This window comes from Anopheles arabiensis, chromosome 3 (assembly GCF_016920715.1).
Source record: "Anopheles arabiensis isolate DONGOLA chromosome 3, AaraD3, whole genome shotgun sequence".
NCBI lineage: Eukaryota > Metazoa > Arthropoda > Insecta > Diptera > Culicidae > Anopheles > Anopheles arabiensis.
In genome coordinates, this window is record NC_053518.1 from 17,135,292 (window position 1) to 17,159,434 (window position 24,143).

Genomic DNA, 24,143 nt, shown 5'->3' on the forward strand with positions numbered 1-24,143 from the left:
TATCAACTGTTATGGATTATGTACTAAAGATTCCGGGGCCCCTCATTGACGGGGCCCCCCGCAATTGCTTACTTTGCTTACCGTTAAATACGCCACTGCTGTGAGATTCGAACAATTCCGACGTCAAGTTCGATACTCTCACCTTACACTGCACCATCCCGTTCATGGTGGCCTCTAACAGCCGGATCTACTTCACAAGGAAGTGGTACCGCTGGATGATGTTCTATAGCTCATTCCGGTCTATGGTGTCGTAGGCCGCCTTGAAGTTGATGTACAGGTGATGCGTAGGGGTCTGGCGCTCTCGTCACTTCTGGAGGATCTGCAGTAGAGTGAAAATTTGGTCGGTGTTGGATTTGCCTGCAACAAACCCAGCTTGGTAGCTGCCGATAATATTTGTAGCAAGGGGCGCAAGTCTGCAGAGCAGGATCTGGGGCAGGATCTTATAGGCAGCATTGAGGTCTGTGATGGCTCAAAAATTCGATCAATCCAACCTGTCGCCCCTTTTGTAGACTGGGTGAACAGCACCCAGCTTCCACTCCTCCGGTAGTTTCTCCTGCTCCCAGATTTTCACGATCAGCTGATAGATTTCGACGGTAAGCCTCTCCGGTTCCATCTTGAAGAGCTCGACCGCCAGTCCATCGTTGCCGGCATGATGAGGGCACCTCGTCGTCTGCACCAATGCTGTCGCTGGTGTTACTGCTGTGCTGCTGCTGTGGTGGTTGCCTTGTTCTCCCACCTGCGCCAGCCTCTCCAGCCTCTGCTTCATTCAGGTGTCCTTCGAAGTAGCACTACCGCCTTTCGATCACTTCCCGCTCGTCTGTTAGGAGATTTCCTTCCGCATCCCGGTACATTGCAGTTTTAAAACCTATCTTAGAATGAATTATGTTTCGGATCACACAGAAAAGGGCAATTACACAACGCAAAATCGTTTAAAGGTACGTATGAAATGATTTGTCTATTGCTTAACCACCATTATAAATCTTTAGTGCAGATCACTCGTGCAATTCCCTTCAGTGTTGGCTGATTTAGCTGAGGCTCTCTTTGTTGTATTTACATTGTATATCATTAAACCTAAGGAGAAGTGTACATTAACATTAGTAGTTGGAGTTGGGGGTGATGTTGTAGCTTACACAAAAAAATCATTTACTAGCAGTGGAATAAGTGTCCGTAAAATATGCTTGCTATCAGAGTGATGGTATGTCTTACAAAAGAACTCAAACTTTACATCTTCGGGGGGATAAAATGTTGGACAAAAAACCATAGAATAGTAAAAATAGATTGTTCTACCAAGTTGAGAGCGACTTAATTGAAAAGTGGGGGAAATGAAATAATTAAACTATTACATCTACACACGCGCACACACTACACTTCTACCCATTTGGATCCGTAGTAGCCGTAGTGTGGCTTCTTCTCCCCTTCTCTCGACTTCCCGCGAGTTCGTACTGTCTCTGGCTGCCGTGGACGGCCAGGCTAGCTGGATCTGAAGTGTGGTTCGTTTCGTTGGTACCGCTTCACTATCACGATTCACTTGCAGTAACTTTCCCTGGGCGAAATGTCGAAGGAATCTTCGGGCGGGCGGGTTTGCTTTCGGAGTTCGATCACTGTACATACACACACGTGCACTTAGAGGCTCGCTTACTCAATGTCCAGCGGGTTGTTGTGCGCGATACCATTGTTTGCACAGATGTTCTTCGAGATCTGCGACATGACGCCGTAATTTTTCACAAACGAGTCGGTGTTAATCTTGCGAATATTCACCCGCACGCGATCGCTGGCCTGCAAATAGGAATGAGAATGTGTTGGATATTATTAGTAATGGCGCTCAAAAGTCCACCCAACGATCATCCTACCTCATGGCACCACGCCTTGGTCATCAAAACTTCATGCTCCGCCGAGGGCAGATCCTTGCGCACCGATCGCGTGGCACGGGAAAGCACCACCGCCATCGCGTACGTATCGATCGCCGCATCGGCCAACCGGTTCAGCAAGAATTGCTCGTCCACAATCTTCTTGCCGTACTTGATCAACAACGATTCCACCGTCTGTCCGAACAGATCGATACACTCCGAGCACTGCTTGGCCGGCACCTTCAGCGGATCGGCCACGAACGCGCTCAGATCCGTACCGCCGTACCCGATGCTGCGAATCGCCCGGCGCGAACCTTCCTTAAAGATCAGTCCCATGTTCGTGGCCGGATTCTTGAACGCCCGCTGCAGCTCCTTCAGATGCGACCCGGCGTACTGAATGCCCGTAAGCGCCACAAACAGCCGCAAGATGTCGTTCGTACCCTCGAAGATGCGGAAAATGCGCAGATCGCGCATCACGCGCTCGAGCCCGCAGTCCTTCATGAAGCCCATGCCGCCCAGTATCTGGATCGCCTCGTCGCACACGTACCAGGCCGACTCGGACGCGAACACCTTCGAGATGGCCGCCTCCAGATGGTAGTCCAGCGAGCCCGTGTCCATGTTGCCCGAGATCATGTACGCCATCGACTGCGTCACGTAATGGTGCATCGCCATGCGGGCCAGCTTCTCCTGCACGCCGCCGAACGTTTCAATCTTGCGCCCGAACTGCACGCGGTTTGTGGCGTGCTCGGCCGCCTTCTGGATGCAGGCACGCATCGTACCGGACAGGGTGGCCGCCATACCGAACCGACCGTTGTTCAGGATGTTCATCGCCACCTTAAACCCATTGCCCTCGCCACCCAGCACGTTCTCGGCCGGGATCTTCACATCCTCGAAGTACACCTCGGCCGTGTTCGAGCACTTGATGCCCATTTTGTTCTCGGGCGGACCGCTGCTAACACCGCCGAAGCCACGCTCCACGATGAACGCCGTCACCTTGTCCTTCTTCTGGCCCGTCTTCGGGTCCTCCACTTCGGTCTGAGCGAAAACCGTCATAATGTCGGCGATGCCACCGTTCGAGATCCAAATTTTCGATCCGTTCAGGACGTAGTGCTTGCCGTCGGCCGACTTTACCGCCCGGCAACGGATCGAACCGGCGTCCGAGCCGGAGCTTGGTTCGGTTAGCGCAAAGGCGGCGTAAACCTTGCCGGTGGACACCATCGGCAGATACTTTTCCTTCTGGCGCTGATCACCGTACAGCAAGATGCCCTGCAGGGGGAAGAAAAACAAACAAATCGACGATTATAGCGGGTGGTTGTGATTGAAGGGTATTTCAATAACATCTACGAATCCCGCGATGCAGGCGTCCCCCCCTGAAACAAGGGTTACGCGAGCGCGGAAACTGGTGCATCTAAACAATCTCATCTGCGCTCTTATCGCGAGATCATCAAACACGTGTGCGAGAAACACACACGAAACGTACCTTGAAGCCAATACTCTGGTGAGCGCCGATAAAGATTCCCAGCCCCAGATCCTGTCCACCGATAATGTCGCACATGCGGGAGTACTGCGTGTTGTTCAGTCCGAGACCGCCGTAATCGGGCGGCACCATCAGCGAGAAAGCACCGAGATCCCACAGCGCCTCACACGTCTTCTCATCGATTGAGGCGTTCACGTCGTTCTTGACCGGATCGTTTACCTCCTCGAAGAACTTGGTCACCGGATCGACAAAGGACGCGATGTATTCCTTCTGCTCGGCGTCCAGCGCTTCCGGGTAGGGGAACACCTGGGCCGGCTGTACCTGGCCGCGGAAGATGTTGGTCAGGAAGGACATGTTGGGGCGCTTTTCCGCCTCCGATGGGGTGGCCTGCTGTGCTTCGGCCTGTTTGGCCTGTGGGGCGGCCGAAAGGCATCTGGAAGAGGGGAGCAAAGGGAAAATTGTAGTCGTTAATTCATGTTGCAAAATTGTGGGGTTTGATTGCGTGTAGTGATGGGAAAATGAAGTTTTCGTCGGAATTGATTCCGGCTATCTCCAAAGTTTTCTGAAATCGATTCCAGAGAGTAGGTCCGGAATCAGTTTCCTGAATCGATTCCGGAATCAGCTCTGGAATCGGAATCGGCGCAGGAAATTGTTCCGGAATCGGCTCCACAATAATGGTCGGCTCCGGCATTGGAATTGGCTACGAAATCGGAGTCGGTTTTGGCATCTCTAAAAGAATAGGCATTTGAGTCCAATGATGTTTACTTGTAAACGATCCATTCTCAAGGAGATTCTCGTACTGATTTCGCTTCTGAAACCTCTTATTACAATTCAAGAACAGATTCTCATTCTGGAAGCTAGTTTAATTTCTGAAGTCAATCCTGATTCTGTTGCTGAAGCAAATTGCGATTCCAACATCGGTTCCGATTCCAGAGCTGACTCCGGAATCGGCTCTAGAATCGGCTCCGGAATCGGCTTCAGAATCGGCTTCGAAGTCTACTCCGGAATAGGCTAAGGAGTCAACTCTGGAATCAGTTCCACAGCTATCTCCGGAATCGATTCCAGCACCGGAATCTGCTCCAGAATTGATTCCCAACATGGAATCGGATAGGCCCGATTCCGAGCTCGCACCACTAATTTTGTGACAGGTACACATACGGTTCATTGAAGCACTTTTGGTTCTGGAACATGACCCAAACGGCTTAAAACCGTCTTCTCTTGGTGTATGACTCAAGTCATTATTATTAACTAATGTTGTCAATTTATCTCTATTTAGCGGAATTAAATACCTTTATAAAGCCCCGGCTAGTTGTTGCAGTTCAACCCTATCTCCCTGTTCATGAAGCTACACAGTGATTTCTTTCCAAAGTTCTTGATTATTCCGCGCCGTTAGGCGATATCTTATCAGTAGGAAAGCAGCATTCAATGGGCAATAGATTTAAGCGAATGAATGAAATAAACGCCTCTTGCTCATACGAATTACGTTCCCCCATGGCTGCTCGTGCAGGGTGTGAAAATGCATTTGGGAAAAACAAAACCAACTGCCAACCATTGCTTGCCATTTATTTTACGCCACCAGGCAAAGGAAAGCCGCTACACGTGAACGCAATTGGCATGTCAACATCATCATCATCAGCATCATCGTGCCCGTGCTGCTGGTCGGTTGTTTACGTAAATGACGGCGAGACGAAAGTACAAAGTCCATCAGCGTGGCTCATGCGAGCTCGCTCTACTGCTCACACGCTCGCTCTTTTCGCCTTACGTTTTCTCACTCTCGCAATGGCGCTCTCTTACTTTCCCTCTCTTTCCGTCATTAACGGGTGGGGAATTTTCAGGAGCGCTGCGATTACCGAAAGCTTCTGACCTATATATTCAGCCATAATCACACTCATTCCTTTTGCTCTGTTTTTTCCCGTTGTTAACAGAACAGAAACAGGAAGTGACTACACACGTTCTCCTATGGGGTCTTCAAGGTCATTGCTACGCGAATGCGAACGGGAAAGGGCTTGTGTGTTACTCAACACTACGCAATCTCCTTTCGGAGGCATACAACAGCGCTCTGCCCGAGTTCACTAAAAATAGTTTGTTTTTCGGTCCTCCCCCGCTTACCTTCGAATTTCGATGCCCTTAACCTTCTGCGAGTTACGCACAACCAGCTGCCCAATGCGCATCATTTTGCTGCAGCAATGTTGTAGTTAGGGCAATTTCTTTTTTATTGCACCACACAATGAACACACACACACACACACACACAATAGAGCCGACGGGACAGACGAGAACAAAGAGCGATTACGACGGCGTGCGATGGCGACGAATGAACGAGAAATTCTGTGTGGACTGGCTGCGATGTTGTCCCTTTTTGCTGCGACGTGTTTACGTTAACTGCGCTCTCCCGACAGCGGGGATGACACTACCCGCTGTGCAAAGCAACGGAAGGCGTTATGCCGTTCTGAGAATTTTATCATGCCCTCTTTTTCTCTCCAACGCCAAATTTGTCGAGCAGCTCGTCGAGCTGCCCGTCCCTAGCTCCGCCTCATTCCCTCGCCTGAGCGCGCTGCCAAAGGTTTGAATGTGTTGGTGTGTCAGACGGCCAATCGCTGTCAGCCATCGTCCGTGCTCTTTCCCTTCCTAGCGCTATCTCATTCTCGCGTGTTGTCAATGCTCATGAGTTGCTGTGGCGCTTAAAAAACCGTTTATACACATTGCGGCGATGAAGTTGCATTTTCACATATCAAACCAAAAAAGCGCAATGAGTTCAATTGCTGCAATGTAAAAATGACTACGGAATCGCTAGCTCACGCTGGAGGGTTTGCTGTGTAACGCGCAGAACCTTAATTCGCATTTACACGTTCAGCCCGGCGCTGATTTTCATCAACTTTTCTTTCCGCCGGCATCAAGAACGCAAGCTGATTATGATAGCGGCATCCTGGAAAGTTCACTGGCAGTCCCTGGGGCCTGCCATCGAACTAAACATGTTAAGCATTAAGCATAAATTTGTTATCCTAAGCTTCTGTTGGGGGTGTTGGGGGTGGGGGGGGGGCAAATGGTTCTCCAGCCATGGTGCCCCAACGACCATCTTTCCGGGGGCCCTTGTCGCTAATACTCTGTCCACTTGTAGACATACGGCATACTACAGACTAGCGATCTTCGGCGACCGCCTAGTCCGGCTACGGTTAGATCCGCCGCTGGTTCTTGACGGTGTTTTTTTACTGTAGAGTGCATCCTTCCCCTGCCTTCAGCGTATGCATCGGGCAGGAGACAGTGTGGCAGTATGCAAGTTGCACACTGGATAGGAGCGGGCCCGCGGCACCGCCATCATTCCGCACATCTGCATGCCCGTCGTGGGTTCTAATCGCGTATGAACCGTCCGCCGTAGCAAGGGACTAGTCACCGGCTCAGGCTACGTGGTACTCAAGTCCTAAAACGGCCGGCATGATCGCGTTGGCTAGTACGCCATTAATAATAATAATAATAATAATAAAAAGAACTTAGCGTAGCAGTCCACACCCGGGTAAGAGTTTGTCTTGACTTTGTTGTAGCCGGGCTATCGCTGTGACGAGACAAATACACGGAATGCACTCGGCCAAAACATGAACCTACCGATCCGAACCCATTCCAAGGCATTGCCGGTCAATCGGCGTCATGATAACTACTCCAAACCAACAAGCCACCAGATTCTGGACGGACAGGTGCAGCACCATACGCGCACCGTAATAAACCAATCCAGAATCCTCTTTTGTATGGATTCACTTCAAAATGTTGTTTCCACTTGCGCCCGCTAGCTGAATTAGAAATAAATGTGCAATATATCACACGCACGTTTTCTTAGATCACGTGTCTTTTAAATACGCCCAACAGCAGAGCCGATCGCAAAGATGCCAATGCCAATGGTTGTGTTGTCTCTCAGGTAGCGAGATCGAAAATGCATGGACTTTGTAGCCGCAGCGGATGAAAATGTACCCATCAGAATCAAATAGTTTAGGGGTTTCCAAACGCACGCACACAAACACGCGCGCGCAAACTCACACACACACACTCACACACACACACACACACACACACACACACACACACACACACACACACACACACACACACACACACACACACACACATGCGCGAGCACGCACACATGCACGTACGCACACATGCACGTACGCGTGCACGCGGGCACGCACCCGCGAAAGCGCGAACGCAAGCACGCACCCACGAAAGCGCGAACGCAAGCACGCACCCCCCACCAGAACCCCCCCCCTTCCCGCACGAGCGAGTACGGCTACCTTATCAGTAGAACGGCTGGTTCAGTTTTCTTGTAGCGCATCCTCATTCAAAGCGCCGGGCGGGGTGGGGGATCGCAGCATGATAGAGTGGACGATCACTTTCTACGCGCTGTGTGTGTGTGTCGAAAACTCGAGACAGATTTCGGCACATTAAAAAAATTTTATAGCCACTATACATTGTGCTACATGATGCTTAGAAGGTCGTTGAAGCATCAAACATGTTCAAATTAAAAATATTAGTTTAGTGTTAGACGTTCTCCTACGCTTGTTTTAAATAGGCTTCTTCACCCTCAACTGGCAGGGGCATCGAATGGTCTCATCAGCAGCGGCACGAAATAAAATAAACCATCAATACACCGATAACACTTTGAATCCCAATCCAGCTTCTCCCACAGCGTCTCAAGGTCACACACAAATTAATAAATGCTAACACCCACCAATAACATTACACAACCGCAATGCACATATATGAATCAACGCATACACCACAAACACCCAATCAGCTGGCGGCGGAAGGCACGGGCAGAAGCGCAAGTAAGGCAAGCCAGGGTGAGGGAGGGAGAGAAGAAGCGGACGAAAAAATGGGCGCCATTATTTTTTTAAATTTTTTGACCGTTTTTTTTTTGCTCCGCCGCCGCCCGAACTGTCCGAACTGTCCGAACTGCCCGAACTGCGCGACCCAGCGCAGGAATCGCTGAAGAACAGCGCGGGAAAGCAGCCAAAATCTGCGCTGGCCAGCGCAGAATTTGGTACATTTTCTGCGCTGGAAACTGCTCGAATTTGCGCAGCGGGATATGTGCATTGCGGTTGTGTAATGTTATTGGTGGGTGTTAGCATTTATTAATTTGTGTGTGACCTTGAGACGCTGTGGGAGAAGCTGGATTGGGATTCAAAGTGTTATCGGTGTATTGATGGTTTATTTTATTTCGTGCCGCTGCTGATGAGACCATTCGATGCCCCTGCCAGTTGAGGGTGAAGAAGCCTATTTAAAACAAGCGTAGGAGAACGTCTAACACTAAACTAATATTTTTAATTTGAACATGTTTGATGCTTCAACGACCTTCTAAGCATCATGTAGCACAATGTATAGTGGCTATAAAATTTTTTAATGTGCCGAAATCTGTCTCGAGTTTTCGGTCTCGACACACACAGCGCGTAGAAAGTGATCGTCCACTCTATCATGCCGCGATCCCCCACCCCGCCCGGCGCTTTGAATGAGGATGCGCTACAAGAAAACTGAACCAGCCGTTCTACTGATAAGGTAGCCGTACTCGCTCGTGCGGGAAGGGGGGGTTCTGGTGGGGGTGCTTGCGTTCGCGCTTTCGTGGGTGCGTGCTTGCGTTCGCGCTTTCGCGGGTGCGTGCCCGCGTGCACGCGTACGTGCATGTGTGCGTACGTGCATGTGTGCGTGCGTGCTCGCGTGCATGTGTGTGTGTGTGTGTGTGTGTGTGTGTGTGTGTGTGTGTGTGTGTGTGTGTGTGTGTGTGTGTGTGTGTGTGAGTGTGTGTGTGTGAGTTTGCGCGCGCGTGTTTGTGTGTGTGCGTGCGTTTGGAAACCCCTAAACTATTTGATTCTGATGGGTACATTTTCATCCGCTGCGGCTACAAAGTCCATGCATTTTCGATCTCGCTACCTGAGAGACAACACAACCATTGGCATTGGCATCTTTGCGATCGGCTCTGCTGTTGGGCGTATTTAAAAGACACGTGATCTAAGAAAACGTGCGTGTGATATATTGCACATTTATTTCTAATTCAGCTAGCGGGCGCAAGTGGAAACAACATTTTGAAGTGAATCCATACAAAAGAGGATTCTGGATTGGTTTATTACGGTGCGCGTATGGTGCTGCACCTGTCCGTCCAGAATCTGGTGGCTTGTTGGTTTGGAGTAGTTATCATGACGCCGATTGACCGGCAATGCCTTGGAATGGGTTCGGATCGGTAGGTTCATGTTTTGGCCGAGTGCATTCCGTGTATTTGTCTCGTCACAGCGATAGCCCGGCTACAACAAAGTCAAGACAAACTCTTACCCGGGTGTGGACTGCTACGCTAAGTTCTTTTTATTATTATTATTATTATTAATGGCGTACTAGCCAACGCGATCATGCCGGCCGTTTTAGGACTTGAGTACCACGTAGCCTGAGCCGGTGACTAGTCCCTTGCTACGGCGGACGGTTCATACGCGATTAGAACCCACGACGGGCATGCAGATGTGCGGAATGATGGCGGTGCCGCGGGCCCGCTCCTATCCAGTGTGCAACTTGCATACTGCCACACTGTCTCCTGCCCGATGCATACGCTGAAGGCAGGGGAAGGATGCACTCTACAGTAAAAAAACACCGTCAAGAACCAGCGGCGGATCTAACCGTAGCCGGACTAGGCGGTCGCCGAAGATCGCTAGTCTGTAGTATGCCGTATGTCTACAAGTGGACAGAGTATTAGCGACAAGGGCCCCCGGAAAGATGGTCGTTGGGGCACCATGGCTGGAGAACCATTTGCCCCCCCCCACCCCCAACACCCCCAACAGAAGCTTAGGATAACAAATTTATGCTTAATGCTTAACATGTTTAGTTCGATGGCAGGCCCCAGGGACTGCCAGTGAACTTTCCAGGATGCCGCTATCATAATCAGCTTGCGTTCTTGATGCCGGCGGAAAGAAAAGTTGATGAAAATCAGCGCCGGGCTGAACGTGTAAATGCGAATTAAGGTTCTGCGCGTTACACAGCAAACCCTCCAGCGTGAGCTAGCGATTCCGTAGTCATTTTTACATTGCAGCAATTGAACTCATTGCGCTTTTTTTGGTTTGATATGTGAAAATGCAACTTCATCGCCGCAATGTGTATAAACGGTTTTTTAAGCGCCACAGCAACTCATGAGCATTGACAACACGCGAGAATGAGATAGCGCTAGGAAGGGAAAGAGCACGGACGATGGCTGACAGCGATTGGCCGTCTGACACACCAACACATTCAAACCTTTGGCAGCGCGCTCAGGCGAGGGGAATGAGGCGGAGCTAGGGACGGGCAGCTCGACGAGCTGCTCGACAAATTTGGCGTTGGAGAGAAAAAGAGGGCATGATAAAATTCTCAGAACGGCATAACGCCTTCCGTTGCTTTGCACAGCGGGCCAAAAGAAGTGAACAAAAAAAGCGTTAAGTTGTGGCTTGGAATTTTATTGTGCTCACGCTCAATTCCCAATAAGCGAGCAAAGCAAAACAAAAGCCAACTATACCTAAACACGTACATAATCTATGGTTTGTGACTAATGCTGGTTGATTTAAATACAAAGGCCGCGAGGGTGCGCGTGGCCTTTGAAGATGATTTCGTGACGTCGTCCTGATATTTCTCTAAAGCTTCTCGGTTTCACACCACTAGTGAATCTACACTTATAGCTAGAAAACACAACGCGTCACAGAACGCTTGCAAATGCCTTAAAACAGATTCTTACTGCTGCTGCTGCTGCTGCTACTGGTGGTTGGTTTGCTGGCAGACTTGGCCGCCGCTTTGGTCGCTTCCTCGTCACTGCTGCTCTCGCTGTCACTGTCGCTGCTGCTGGTGGAGGACGGGTCCCTGGCCGCCGCCTTGCCGCTCTTCGCCGGAATGGTGTGCGGGAAGGGTTTGCCCTTTGCGGCCAAGCTTTCCTGCAGCCGCTTCAGTGCCGTCCGGTTCAGGTTCTCCAGGCACGTCACCTTCAGCCCTTCCTCCAGCGTCGCGAGCGCCTCTTCCGGCCGCTCCTTCGCCACCAGAATGTCCAGCATGCAGCTGTAGATCAGCCCCTTGCCCTTTTCCGACACCTTCGAGTCGCGCAGCCTCTCGATCAGCCGGCGGCACAGCACCTCGTCCTTCGCTTCCCGCGCCTGCTGGATGATCTTCTGGAACATGATGCGCGAGCTGTCGCTCAGGTGGCGCGTCCAGATGCCGTTCTCCTTCTCCGTCGCACCGTCGATGAAGTAATGGATCCAGAGAGCGTTCACCGGTGCCAGCAGGCCCCATTTGGCGTACGATTCCGCCAGCTGCTCGTAGCGCTCGTGCAGCTCCGGGTGCTTGGCGAGGATGCCCGAAGCGCCACCGATCGGGAAGTGCTTGGCCGCCGCGATCGCTTCCTCCTTGTCCTTCACCTTGCCGACCGCTTCCTCCAGCTGGCGCAGGTACTGGTCGGCGTTGCCGTTCGACACGTTCGCGTGGCAGAGCCGATTGTCGAACGAGATCTGCCGCTTTAGGTCGTCCGAGATGAGCGCACCGATGCGGTCGAAGGTCGCCACATCGCCGCTGATGGCGAGCTTGTTGAGGAAGTACTTGAAGGTGCGCGGAATCGGGAACAGCTTCTGCTCCAACAGGTCCAGCACCAGCTTGGACGCTTCGGTAAGACGGTCCCGGTTGACGAGCGCCTCAATAACGGCCGACTGTTCGGTGAGGTTGGGTTTCTGGGCGCTCGTTCCGTCCAGCGCTTCGTAAGCGGCCAGGATACGGTCCGGGTTGTTCGCTTTAATTGCCAGCTTCAGCTCACGCATGGGACCGCTGGACTGGGGACGTTTCGGTTCCTGTTTGGCCGATGGTTTCGGTGCCGCTGCCGCAGCAGCCACTCCCTGTTTAGCGCCCTTCGCCTGCTTGGGTTGGCTTTCCTTTGCCGCTTTTGCTGCCTGCGCAGGCATTGCGAACGGAACCTCGTACCCATTGCTCTTCAAAAACTCGCCCAACTCCGTCAGGAACGCGTCGGACGGGGAGACGCTTTCCTCCTGCATGCGCGTCCACAGCCCGAGCGACTTTTCCGCATCCTTCTCGGTGATGTAGCTCTGCAGCAGCTTGTGGTAGATCTCGCTCCGGTCGATATGGCTCAAATCCTTGGTCGCCTCCATCAGCCCCTCCAGGCTGGCCGTTTTGCCCTCCTGCTGATAGCGTTCGCACGCCGTCTGGATGCGCTGGTAGCGCGTGCGCAGGCCGGGCGTTTCCAGTATCTTGCGCGCCTGCCGGATGCGCCCACAGTCGACGAACGCAAACACGAGATCGTACAGACTGTTCACCTCGCCGTGCACCTCCGTGCTGAGATCGGTCAGCCGCTGCAGGTTGGTGGCATCTTCCGCCTGTATCAACCGACAGGTCAGCTCCGTCTTCCACGGCGTCGTGCGGTGCTTCTGGCAGATGTCGGCAAACGTGTTCATCGCCGCCGGCAGATCATCCCGCACCAGATGCACCTTGATCAGTGAGCCGAGGAAAATGTTCTGCGGCGTAATGTAGCCCTTGTCCATCAGGTGGTCGAACATTTGGTTCACCTGCTGCACGTTGCCGCGATCCGCGAGCGTGTTGAGCAGTCGCCAGCACGCACTGTTGTACACAAAGTCGACCTCACGCTGCGGCTCCTCCTGCTCCTTGCCCGCCTCCACCGCGGTCACGGCGGTCGGTGCGTTCGTCTGCAGGAACGCAAGCGCCTCGTCGAACCGCTCCGCCTCCAGCAGACTGTGCGCCAACCGTACCACCTTGACGCGATCCAGCTGGAAGTCGGGCTGCTTGGCTTTGACTGCTTTCAGCTGCTCGAACGCTTCCTCCAGCTTGCCGTTCGTGGCCAGCATGTCGATCATCATGCCGTAAACGCCCGGACTGACGATGTAGTTTTCGCCCTCCAGCTTCTGCAGCACCTCCCTCGTCTTGTCGATATCGTTCGACCGGATCACCGACCGGATCAGTTGCGATTTGACCGCATTGGCGTTTTCCTTGCGCGCCTCCAGATCCGCCACCAGCCGCTCGAGCTGCGGCACGGACAGGCTGGCGATCGGTGTCTTTTGCCGCTGCTGACCCTGGGCCGGCTTCCGTTCCAGCTCGATCGGTTCCAAATCGCCCGCCGCCAGCTTCGACAGCATGCTCGAGATGTCGGCCGTCATTTCGCTGCCCATCCGCTCCTGGATCTTTTCCGCCAGTCCGTTGCTAATCGAAAGGCCCTGGTTGACGAACCCGGTCAGTATCTTGCGCACCATCTCGACCCGATCGGTTTTGAACGCACCAACCGCGTCGTAGATCAAGTTGCCCATCGTTTCGGCCTGCACCGCTTCCGTGCTGTTTCCGTTGCTTTCCCCCTCCGCAACCGGCTCGCTTTCCTCCTCCCCGGACCGGTTACGCACCAGCCCATCGTGCATGGCACGCGCGAACCGCACGTACGAGTCGACGTCGCGCGACTGCAGCAGCGCTTGCACCAGCGGTTTGCGGTAGATGCCGGGCGAATAGAACGCCCGGTAGCGGGCGGCAATGTTGGCCGCCTCTTTGAGATTGTTTCGCTCGAGCGCGACGTACGCACAGCTCGAGCTAGCGACGGCCAGCGATATGCCAGCGCTGCGCAGCAGCTGTATCACGATCTCGCTGTTGCTGACCGGCAGATTCGGCACGGCATACTCGCGCACCGTCTCGCCGCTCGGGTAGATCTTGAACTTTTCCGCCATTGACCGCAGCACGTTCAGCACACGCTCGGTGCGCTCCTCCTTCGTCCACTTGGGGTCGTTTGCGCACATCAGCGGCCAGAAAAAGTGCTGCCGGATCGGTTGATTCTGCTTCACCAGCTCCTCCAGCAGGGCAAAGCTTAGCTCAACCTCGCCGCCCTTCAGTGCCGTCTCGAGGGCGATCAGGTAGGCCCGATCGTTCATACCACCGTCCTGCAACTCCTTGCAAATCTCGACCACCTTCTCTGCCGGCCGTTTGGCGCGCACCAGCTGCCGCACGAGGAAGCTGCCGGTGTTGGCCAGCTCACCGTCGTTCTTCGATGCACGGGGCATCGTACGGAGCACCTTCAGGCCTACCTCCTCGTAGCCACGGTTGATTAGGCGCAGGATTACGTTCACCGCGTCCTGGTTGTAGCCGGCCTGGCGACGAATTTTCTCCACCAACCGGTCCACCTTCTCCGGATGGCCGTTGGTGGCGAGCGAGTAGATGATTTCCAGGATGTCCTTGTCGAGCAGGAAGATTTCCTTCTGCTCGCAGCTGTCGATCGTTTTGCAGATGTAATCAATATCGCCCTTGCGGGCGTAACCGCACAGTAGCGTTGTGTACGTGTCGGCGGAAGGTTGCAGGCCTGCCTGTGCCATCACCGCCAAGATTCCGGTTGCCGATTCCAGATCACTACAAGAGCAAAAATAGAAAAAAGTTAATATTTCGTTTTAAATTTCCGTTAAATGTGTTTCAAATAACAGCCCCTACTTACTCTGCCTGCGAGTGACCCATGATGAGCGCGTTAAAGACGTACTCATTCACCGGCAGCTGCTTCTCGCGCATAAACTCCAAGATCCGGGTTGCACCCTCAATGTCACCCTGCTGGCAGTAGCGCGAAATCAGCCGCTGGTACGTGACCCGGTTCGGCTCGATGCCCTTCGACTGCAGGTCGGCCAGGAACTCGGTCGGCGAGAACGGATGCTCGTTGTCGAGGTACACGCGCAGCAGCGCATTGTAGTGCGACACATCCATGGCCACGTTCAGGTTCTTGAGCGTTTTCCATATTTCCTGCACCAGCGCGGTACGCACTTCGGGCAACTCTTCCGGCACCAAATTGCCTAATGTGGGACGGGGGTGGGATGATACATGATTGTGAAATTGCTGTTTCTTGTTTTGTTGATTTTAATGGTGATGTAATCGCGTCTTACCGCAGCACCGAATCACCAGCAGGGATTGTGCGCTTGTGGCCGAACGATTGATGCGGATCTCCTCCAGCACCTCCTCCAGGTCCCGCCGGGAGATGCGGCCCGAACGGCGCACGTCTTCGTCCAGCCGCTTCAGCGACCGGTCCAGTCCATTCTTGCTCTTGGTGGCAGCAGTTGCAAAACCGCTAAAAAAGGAAAATAAACATTTAAATTAATTCATTTCGTAAATTACAAGGAGCCGCCCCTGTGGTAGACGGCGCCTCGGACATGTTGCGTAATTGTGCCGGGTGGGTTTTGCTGGTATGTGGGGCACCGGGCTCCCACCGAGGCTAGAGAGAGGATCTCTGGTGTCAAATTCCGCTCCCCTTACCTGGTGAAATTACCACACAGACATTGCGATTGCTGGACGAAGCTGCTTTCCGTTTCGCGGGCAGTGCTGAACACCAGATTTCGTGCAAAACCGGCGAAATATCGCACAAATTTGCTCGACCGCAGTATCGAGGCCATGTTTTCTGTTGAAAGCGTGCGCGAACAATGCGCTTGACAGGTCGCTCGGCTGTCAAAGTGCCCGCAGAGCAAAATGTCACCAGAGTGACCAGAATATGGATTTCTCTGTACAGTCTATTCCCGAGATACGCGGGATTTTTTTATATTTTTTTTTATCAATAAACTATAAAACTCATCCAAATAATCGCAGTTTTTATCGAAATAGCTAAATAGCACAATTTCAATCGAATTTAAAATCAATTTACAGCACGTCCGATACAATTGCATCCGATTGAGTAATGGGAAGACTCAGAGCGGCAATTTGGAGCCCCGAGAATACTCTCGAGGAACTTACCACCGCTCAGAACAATATGTGTATCTCAATTCTTTGTTGGCTTAGAATCCATAGTACAATTTTCAGATCGACACTTCAGAAAGGCCTACATTGGTGCGACCGCTTTGATCAGGTTGCCGACAACTACCGAAAAAATCTCCTTCCGAAAACTAGCGATAAAATGTTGATACTTCTTACGAAAACCGCCAATAATCTGGCCACACTGAATTTCACTGCAGTGCTGTGCAGCGGAGCTGTCACAACAATTCCATCCGCCCGGTACACAACAGACACGCACAATTATCAACAAAGAGCACGTGCAGCTCGCTCCAGAAGCTCAAGGGGAAATAAAAGTAAATTAAAGATGACCACAAAGCCGCTGCTCTACCTGGAGGAGTACAAGCTGAAGCAGGATGCGAACGATTACGGGCTGGCGGACGAACTGTGGGACTTTGAGTCGTTCAAGCGCAAGCTGCAGATCGTCGTGGTGCGGTACGACGAGAACGAGCTCGAGTTCGACATGATCGGGGTGAGCTGCGCGATCGCGAACGTGTTCCGGCGCCTGATGCTGAGCGAGGTGCCGAGCATGGCGATCGAGAAGGTGCACATCTACAACAACACCTCCATCATACAGGACGAGGTGCTGGCGCACCGGCTCGGGCTCATTCCGCTGCGGGCCGATCCGCGCATGTTCGAGTACAAGGCGAACGAGACGGACCCACCGTCCGCGCTGGACACGCTCGAGTTCGAGCTGAAGGTGAAGTGTACGCGCAAAAACAAAGACTCGACCGAGGTGACCAACAACGAGAACATGTACAAGAATCACAGCATCTACTCGGGCCAGATCAAGTGGGTACCGATCGGGAATCAGGCCACGATCTACACGGAGGCGGCGGTCGGTCCGATCGACGATGATATTCTGATCAGCAAGATGCGCCCCGGGCACGAGTTCGACATAAAGCTGTTTGCGGTGAAGGGCGTCGGGAAGGATCATGCCAAGTTTTCGCCGGTCGCGACCGTATCGTACCGGTTGCTGCCGGACATTAAGCTGAACCGGTCGGTCGCTGGGAACGATGCACGGTTGCTGCAGAAGTGCTTCTCACCCGGCGTGATCGAGATTGCGAAGGATGACGAGGCATACGTGAAGGACGCGCGGTACGACAGCTGCAGCCGGAATGTGTACCGATATCCGCAGCTGGCGGACGCGGTCACGATCGCACGGGTGCGCAATCATTTTATCTTTACGGTGGAATCGCTCGGTGCGCTCAAGCCGGAGGTTATCTTTGTGGAGGCGGCCAAGGTGCTGAAGAAAAAGTGCCGAATGTTTTTGGATGAAATAAAGGGCAACTGAAGAAAGGGATTGATGGTTGGCGTTTTATTGAGGAGTAGTGTACAGCATATGTTACAATAGAATGATAGAGTAACCACTTTTGTAAAAAGAAGTCTAAATAATACAAAACTAGGGCTAGAATAACGAACTAACTGAACACCTTTTTCACGAATTTCGGAAGTAAACCAATTAAAAAACGACCCTAACTCGTACTTTTATCTGTTCGTCATACACGTTCTCAAAGGTTTCTCCAAATTACAATCTTTATTATTACAACTTATTCCTTTTGCTCCCTATCGGTGGCTTCTGCAGATTGAACGCATCCGCTCCGGTCGTTGCCGTCGACCCAAAACCAAACCCTAACCGATTTCCGAACGCATCGCTACCACCCGCCACACCACTGCCGCCCGCATTCATGCCGAAAAAGTTCGTCTGCCCGAACGGAGCACCCTTGCCCTGGTCGGCACCCGCCAAACCCGTCCCTGCGCCCGACCACAGCGACGTACCGGCACCGGTTTGTCTCAACGAAACGCCGAAACTCACGTTGCCGCCCATCACCGTCGAGAACGGGGTCGGGCCGGATGAGATGTTGAGGGCAAATTTGTCCACCGCACTGCTGCCCTCCTTCGCGCCCTCGCCACCCTCGAACACGTCCGTATTGTCGCGCAGCAGGTAGCGTCGCAGGTTGAGATACTGCTCCTTCTGCGTTTCCACCTTCTGGTGCAGCTCGTGCAGTCGGCCGGCCAGGGCCACGAAGCTTTCGTAGATCTGCTGCAGGCAGAGCTTCAGATCCTGGGGCGTAAAGTACTGCGGCGTGGTGAGCGAGTTCATGTGCTTCTCCGTCAGCTCGACCTGCTGCTTCAGGTTGATCAGGTCCGATTCGTACTTCTGGATCAGCTCGATGAAGTACTGCAGCGGTAGCGTGTTCTCGAACTGCAGCCCGGCCGGCGTTTCCTGCGTGCGCTGCGCCATATCGGCCTGGCGCGTAATGCCGGACGTTTCGTGGCGCAGCATCTTGATCGCGTTCTGGTTGTTGCTCACGCTGTTCGACAGCTCGGCGAGCGTGCTGTTCAGACTCTTGATTTCGCTCGACACGTTCGACATCTTGCGGGCGGACGAGCGGGCAATGTCCGAGCCGATCGTTTTCTGCTTCTTGATGTACTCCTTCAGGTGCTCCACGGTGCTGATGATTTCCTGCGGCACTTGCGATTCCTTCGCCTTCGTGTTGTCGCTCTTGCCCTCGACCGATTTGGGCTGGTTGGCGTTTATGTCAACGCCGCCCAGCCCAACCGTGGCGGGGGCGGCGGTGGTGGTGGTGGCAGGAGCTGCCGCCAGTGTGGCTACGGTGGTTGTCGCTTTGGCAGCACCGAAAAGACCGCCGCCGGCATTTCCAAGCCCGAGCGTCCCGGTTGCACCACCGGCCGTTGCGGTTGCAGCAGTTCCGAAGTTTAGCGTGGGTACGGCAAACGTTGACGTCGTGGTGGCGGTGGCTGTGGTTCCGGCCGATACGCTCAGCCCGGCACCGAACGGGGTTGCCGCGGTGGAGGTAGCTCCGAGGCCGAACGATAGTGGGGCGGCTGCCGTTGCTGTGGTTGCGGCCGGTTTGCCGAAGCTAAACCCGGTGGCCGTGGGTGCTGTCGTCGTTGTAGCGGTGGCCGGGGCTCCGAAGGAAAATCCCGTCGCTGGTGCCGCTGCCGCTGCTGCCGTTGCTAGTGGGGCGGCTGCCGCGATGCTTGTCGTTGCTGCCGCTGGCGTACCGAAGGAAAAGGCGGGAGCCGATGTTGTTGGGGTGCCGAATGAAAACCCGGACATCTTGGCGAGCGGCGGGCAGGCGGAGGTCGGAACACGGTGCACACACAAGGACGGGAAATTTAGATTTCCCGGCGGAAACCGTGAGTTTGTTTTCCTCGCAGAAAAAACGAGGGAAAGCAAGCGCTGAAGTAAACTGTTTGAGCCTGGCGGTTGTCAAACGTCAAACGAGTCTGATCGTTGACAGTGCCTAGTGGTTGGCACGCAGTGGAGATTGTACAACAAAATGCTTTTTAGTTGAGTGGTTGATTTTACCTATTTTTAATAAAAAAATACAATTTGGAGTAGGATTTTTTTTTTACAAAGTGAGACACCGGCCCAACGACTTATTTTCATTTAGATTGAGAATTGTTAAACGATGAAATGAAGTAAATAACCTCTACCAACAGAATGTGATTGGAGTGTGGAGGATCCAAATTGTTTGTCGATAACGAAATCGAAGTCTTGCAGACAGAGAAACAGGTTTGCTGTTTATAACATAACGACACATTTAACGGTAAAAGTAATGATTTATTGCGTTCCCTACTACAGTGCGAGACTTAATATTTGTGCGGGCGAATCGCCTTCTCGGGGTCGAACAATTTCGGGTCGTTCAGGAACTCGACCGCCTTATGGTAGGTGGGCATAAATCCAGCATTCTGCGCTTTGATGATTTCCCGTTCCACCTGCTCGTGACGGTTTTTGCACAGGCCCGTAATGTTGCGACCGTACACCCGGCCGGTGTATGGGCTCTGAAACTGGGACAGTAGCTGCACGTTCTTGTAATCTGGATCGATGCCGTGTTTGCACAGCACGCACTGTACTCGCTCTTTGGCGAAAGGGTTATCCTTCAGCACCACGGGGGAATCGTTATTATCGGCGCTCGTCGTGTAGTGCTTGTAGGGTGCAGCCGATCGGGTCGCTGTGGGAGCAACCAGTGCTCCTGTGTTTACATAACCTGAAATGGCTGTGGAAACGCACATTATACATTTTTCGTTTGCATCATTGCATGGCTGATCTAGTTGCACTTACCACGAGCTGATCGTAAACTGCTTCGCACACCGCAAATCATTATGAAACGATAAGATGATCACGGATTGTATGTATGTTTTCCTGCGAGGTGCAGATGATTTGCGGCAGAATGTTGTAATTATTGACATTCGGTGCTGTCAGAGCAAGACATGTGTGTTACAAGGTTAGATCAATATTTGAGTTGTGCTTTTGACAGTAGTGTGATGTATCGCCAACAGAATAACGTTTTTTTGTAAGATTAAAGAGAAACAGAAAGTTTAGAGACATTTTGCGGTTTCAAACATGGGAAAAAATGAAACAGGGTTTGTATTTTTTACTAGAAAATTATATTCAGAAATTGAAGCAATTTGTACGGAATTGGAAAATGTATCTCAAATGTCAAAGTCGTTTGGGTCTACCAAACTTCTTCCAATAAATTTGCAACCCTCTCCACTAGGCACTCTTTAGTCGTGAGATAAAAAATGTCAAAACGCACGTAACAACATTGCCGGCAGAAAAAAGCAGTGCAAAATAATTACACAAATTGTTTAAATGTGTGTAAATATATAGTGTCGTGTGAAAAAAGGTAAAACTCTTACTAATCTTATCCTCTATACCGTGATTAATTGAGTTTTACAATTTGTCCCCCCGCAGAATACCCCGACATGTCGAAACTGTTGCTAAAACTCTCCAGCCGAAGTTTCGGTGAGCTGTGTGGGAGTGCCGGACTGTTCAGCGCCCGAGCAAATAGTGTTTGTAATCCGGCTGGCCGGTGGAGCAAACACGGTTCCATACTGACCCGACTACAGCATACAAACCGCCAGTCCGATCCGATGAAGGGCAAGGGTCCCATTACGTGGAAAAGCTTTGCATTTATTGCCACCGCCGGTATCGGCGTGCTCGGGTTCATGTGGTACGTGAAGGACGAGAAGGAGCAGGCGCTGCTGCGGGAGCGGAAACGACAGCTCGGCAAGGCGGCCATCGGTGGCAAGTGGGACCTGGTCGACTCGGACGGCAATCCGCGCAAATCGGCCGATTTCTTCGGCAAATGGTTGCTCATCTACTTCGGCTTCACGCACTGTCCCGACATCTGCCCGGACGAGCTGGAGAAGATGGCGGCGGTGGTGGACAATCTGGCGAAGGAGAAGGACGCCGACCCGGTGCAGCCGATCTTCATTACCGTCGATCCGCAGCGCGACAGCAAAGAGATAGTGGGCAAGTACGTGAAGGAGTTTTCGCCCAAGCTGCTCGGCCTCACTGGCACGGTGGAGCAGGTGGCGCAGGTATGTCGTGCATTCCGTGTGTACTTTAGTGCCGGGCCGAAGGATGAGGATAACGATTACATCGTCGATCACACGATCATCATGTACTTGATCGATCCGAACGGTGAGTTCGTGGATTACTATGGCCAGAACCGTGACAAGGAATCGATAAAGAACTCCATCCTGATCAACATGGCAAAGTTTAAGCAGACGCACAAATCGGCCTGGTGGTAGAGGCGGGTTGGGGTGATCTAGCTTTGGGTTTGTGTGTGCATGGATGGATGGATGGATGGATGGCTTGTATCAATTAAAGTATAGTAGCGTGCCAGTGGCAATGCAGCATATTTGTTAAGTTGATTAAAAACTCGGCAGCATTTCGTCGTAATGATAAATTCCTGCTGTTACTTATTCGAGGTCGAATGGCAGAAAGTATTGAGAACAGAAATATGATGAGATTGTTTGTGGCCATTTAACCATACATAATACATTATAATTTCAATATGTTTTATCAGTTCGTTTCATTATCAGTATTATAGTTAATATATTCTTACTTTGACTAGCTTTTCTCAATTATGATCCTCTTTGAATGGTGCAGGATCGCCATAGCAAGAGACAGAATATGAGATACGAAACAGTGGTGGGAGCTCGGAATCTGATCTACCCGATTTCCGTGTTCGGAATCAATTCCGACGCCGGTCCCGATGCTGAAATCGATTCCGATTGCCGGAATTGACTACTGAGCCGAATGCCGGAGTTGACTCCCCGACGCCCGAGGCCGACGGAATTGATTTGGAAATCGCAATGTGTTTCGGTAACGGAATCAGTATTGACTCCAGAAATGAAATTAACTCCGGAAAGAGAATCAGTTCTTGAAATAAGAAGTTTCAGAAGCGAAGTCAGTCCGGAAATCTCTATCAGAATGAATCGTTTACAAGTAAATTTTGATTCTTTGCGGCTTCATCGATACGTAGCATCATTGGACCCAAACGCCTATTCTTATGGAGATCCGATTTCGATGCCGATTCTGATTTCAGAGTCAATTTCGATTTCTGAGCCCATATCGATTCTGGAACGGTTAGCGGAGCCGATTTTGGAACCAATGCCGGTACCGATTCCTATTCCGGAGCCAATTCTGGAATCGATTCCAGAAACGGATTTCGGACCTACTATCTGGAATCGATTTCAGAATACTTCGGAGCTAGCCGGGAACGATTCCGATGAAAACTTCATTTTTACCATCCCTAGTACGAAGGAACCTAGAGTAGAAAAAGGAACAGAGACTTACGGACAGGAACAAGTAGTACCTGGATAGGCTGGACAGATGGTGGAACCGATAAATATCCATTTTATATAAAGACATATCTAATCTAAACTGGGATCAAACACAAATGGCCTCAACTGACGATTTTCGTAGTAGTTGAACTGATTCGAAACTACCGATCGGAACTAGAAATGATACATGGGTTGAAATGGAACCGAGTTAAACATTTCTATTCGCATCAGGTATCTCGGAAGGTACCACGGTCAGGGACAGAACGCGGCCCAAAGGCATTGCTTAGTCCTGGAGTCCTTAGTTCCCAGACCATAATAACTAGTTCACAGTAGTGTCCGGCACACAGCTAATCAACCCCAAGGCCCCATGGCCCGATTTTACATACTGAAAGTAAAAGCAAATAGTTTTTGTTCTCCCTTCCATCGAGAGCAGGGCCAACAGACATCAAAGCGCGTATTTTTAGTAAGTATGCAAAAAACCAACAGTCCTCCCGCTGCTCGTAGTTTTAGCTGCTGTTAAAGATTTAACCAGCATAAAACGTAATCTTCTTTGCAAAAGTTTAATTAAGACGCGAAGTGCAAAGTTAGAGCAGCCGAGGTTTTACATCTTTGTTTGTTTGTTTTTAGGTTTTGCCGTTTGTCCGAAGCTATACCACAAAGGAAAGGAAGAGGACAGCAACCCTCTTGGCGTGTATGTGTGTGTGTGTGTGTGTGTGTGTGTGTTTGTGGCAACGGATTACGTGAGTACCTACCGTGTTGACGGTCAGTGGTATGTCCTGGGGACGTGTTAAAACTTAAGTCGCTGGTGCAAAGTTCCTGTGCACCGAGAGCGGTGTGTCGGTAGATGATGATGGTACCGAGATGCTGATCGTTGGTAGAATAATGAAAACAATAATGGCTTTGATCGTTGGTCTTTGCACACACACACACACATACACACAGGAGCACATCCCTTACTTCCGCTCGTACTTTGTATGCTAGGCGGTAGGGCTTTTACCATCTTCCGGTAGCCATTAGCTGCCTGCAACCAAAACCGGCACGCATCGCTGGTGCATTTGCAGGGACAAAAATTGTTGTACTGCAAAGTGTTAAACATCGTAAGACGACTTTGGGACGTATTTGCTTTTAAGTCGGTTCCCGGAGGGGGGAGTTGAGGGGGGGAAGAAGCTTTTTCCCTTTTGCACACTTCCACAATGTTTGCCGTTTGTTCTGTGGTGTGGAGAAAAGTTTAAAAGGTCTTTTTTTCCTTTATTTTTAGCTGTTGTTGCATTTCGATCCTGCTTTTTCTCTCTCTCCCTCTCTCCTAGTTTCCGTTCGATGTGCACTTGGTGGTTCGCATTCGTGGAAAACTAACCATAAGCAGTAGTGCAATAATGCTCCGCATGTACAGTGGAATTGTAAGAGTGCTGAGGGGGGGAGGGGGTGTTGAATAGACAAAAAGC

The 24,143-nt window shown here is 51.7% G+C and overlaps 6 protein-coding genes across 6 annotated transcripts; 2 read left to right on the forward strand and 4 right to left on the reverse strand.

The window, feature by feature from the left end:
* Positions 1–928: 928 nt before the first annotated feature.
* On the reverse strand, positions 929–5,711 carry LOC120902103 (very long-chain specific acyl-CoA dehydrogenase, mitochondrial). The gene is made up of 4 exons (XM_040310609.1): positions 5,434–5,711; positions 3,328–3,757; positions 1,851–3,113; positions 929–1,776 (listed from the first exon to the last, which is right to left on the reverse strand). The coding sequence occupies exons 1-4, from the start codon at positions 5,496–5,498 to the stop codon at positions 1,636–1,638; spliced, it is 1,899 nt and encodes a 632-aa protein (XP_040166543.1). The 5' UTR covers positions 5,499–5,711; the 3' UTR covers positions 929–1,635.
* A 5,043-nt stretch (positions 5,712–10,754) lies between these two features.
* LOC120901542 (leucine-rich PPR motif-containing protein, mitochondrial) lies at positions 10,755–15,758 on the reverse strand. The gene is made up of 4 exons (XM_040309568.1): positions 15,589–15,758; positions 15,222–15,403; positions 14,786–15,131; positions 10,755–14,703 (listed from the first exon to the last, which is right to left on the reverse strand). The coding sequence occupies exons 1-4, from the start codon at positions 15,723–15,725 to the stop codon at positions 11,034–11,036; spliced, it is 4,335 nt and encodes a 1,444-aa protein (XP_040165502.1). The 5' UTR covers positions 15,726–15,758; the 3' UTR covers positions 10,755–11,033.
* A 551-nt stretch (positions 15,759–16,309) lies between these two features.
* On the forward strand, positions 16,310–17,398 carry LOC120902988 (DNA-directed RNA polymerases I and III subunit RPAC1). The gene has a single exon (XM_040312131.1). It carries the CDS (start codon positions 16,403–16,405, stop codon positions 17,387–17,389), a length of 987 nt encoding a protein of 328 aa, XP_040168065.1. The 5' UTR covers positions 16,310–16,402; the 3' UTR covers positions 17,390–17,398.
* A 4-nt stretch (positions 17,399–17,402) lies between these two features.
* On the reverse strand, positions 17,403–19,333 carry LOC120902987 (nuclear pore complex protein Nup58-like). The gene has a single exon (XM_040312130.1). It carries the CDS (start codon positions 19,178–19,180, stop codon positions 17,639–17,641), a length of 1,542 nt encoding a protein of 513 aa, XP_040168064.1. The 5' UTR covers positions 19,181–19,333; the 3' UTR covers positions 17,403–17,638.
* A 333-nt stretch (positions 19,334–19,666) lies between these two features.
* On the reverse strand, positions 19,667–20,324 carry LOC120903451 (28S ribosomal protein S18c, mitochondrial). The gene is made up of 2 exons (XM_040312885.1): positions 20,189–20,324; positions 19,667–20,123 (listed from the first exon to the last, which is right to left on the reverse strand). Exons 1-2 carry the CDS (start codon positions 20,226–20,228, stop codon positions 19,717–19,719), a joined length of 447 nt encoding a protein of 148 aa, XP_040168819.1. The 5' UTR covers positions 20,229–20,324; the 3' UTR covers positions 19,667–19,716.
* Positions 20,325–20,629: 305 nt separating this feature from the next.
* Positions 20,630–21,821, forward strand: LOC120903449 (protein SCO1 homolog, mitochondrial). The gene is made up of 2 exons (XM_040312884.1): positions 20,630–20,752; positions 20,820–21,821. The coding sequence occupies exon 2, from the start codon at positions 20,833–20,835 to the stop codon at positions 21,661–21,663; it is 831 nt and encodes a 276-aa protein (XP_040168818.1). The 5' UTR covers positions 20,630–20,752; positions 20,820–20,832; the 3' UTR covers positions 21,664–21,821.
* Positions 21,822–24,143: the final 2,322 nt, after the last annotated feature.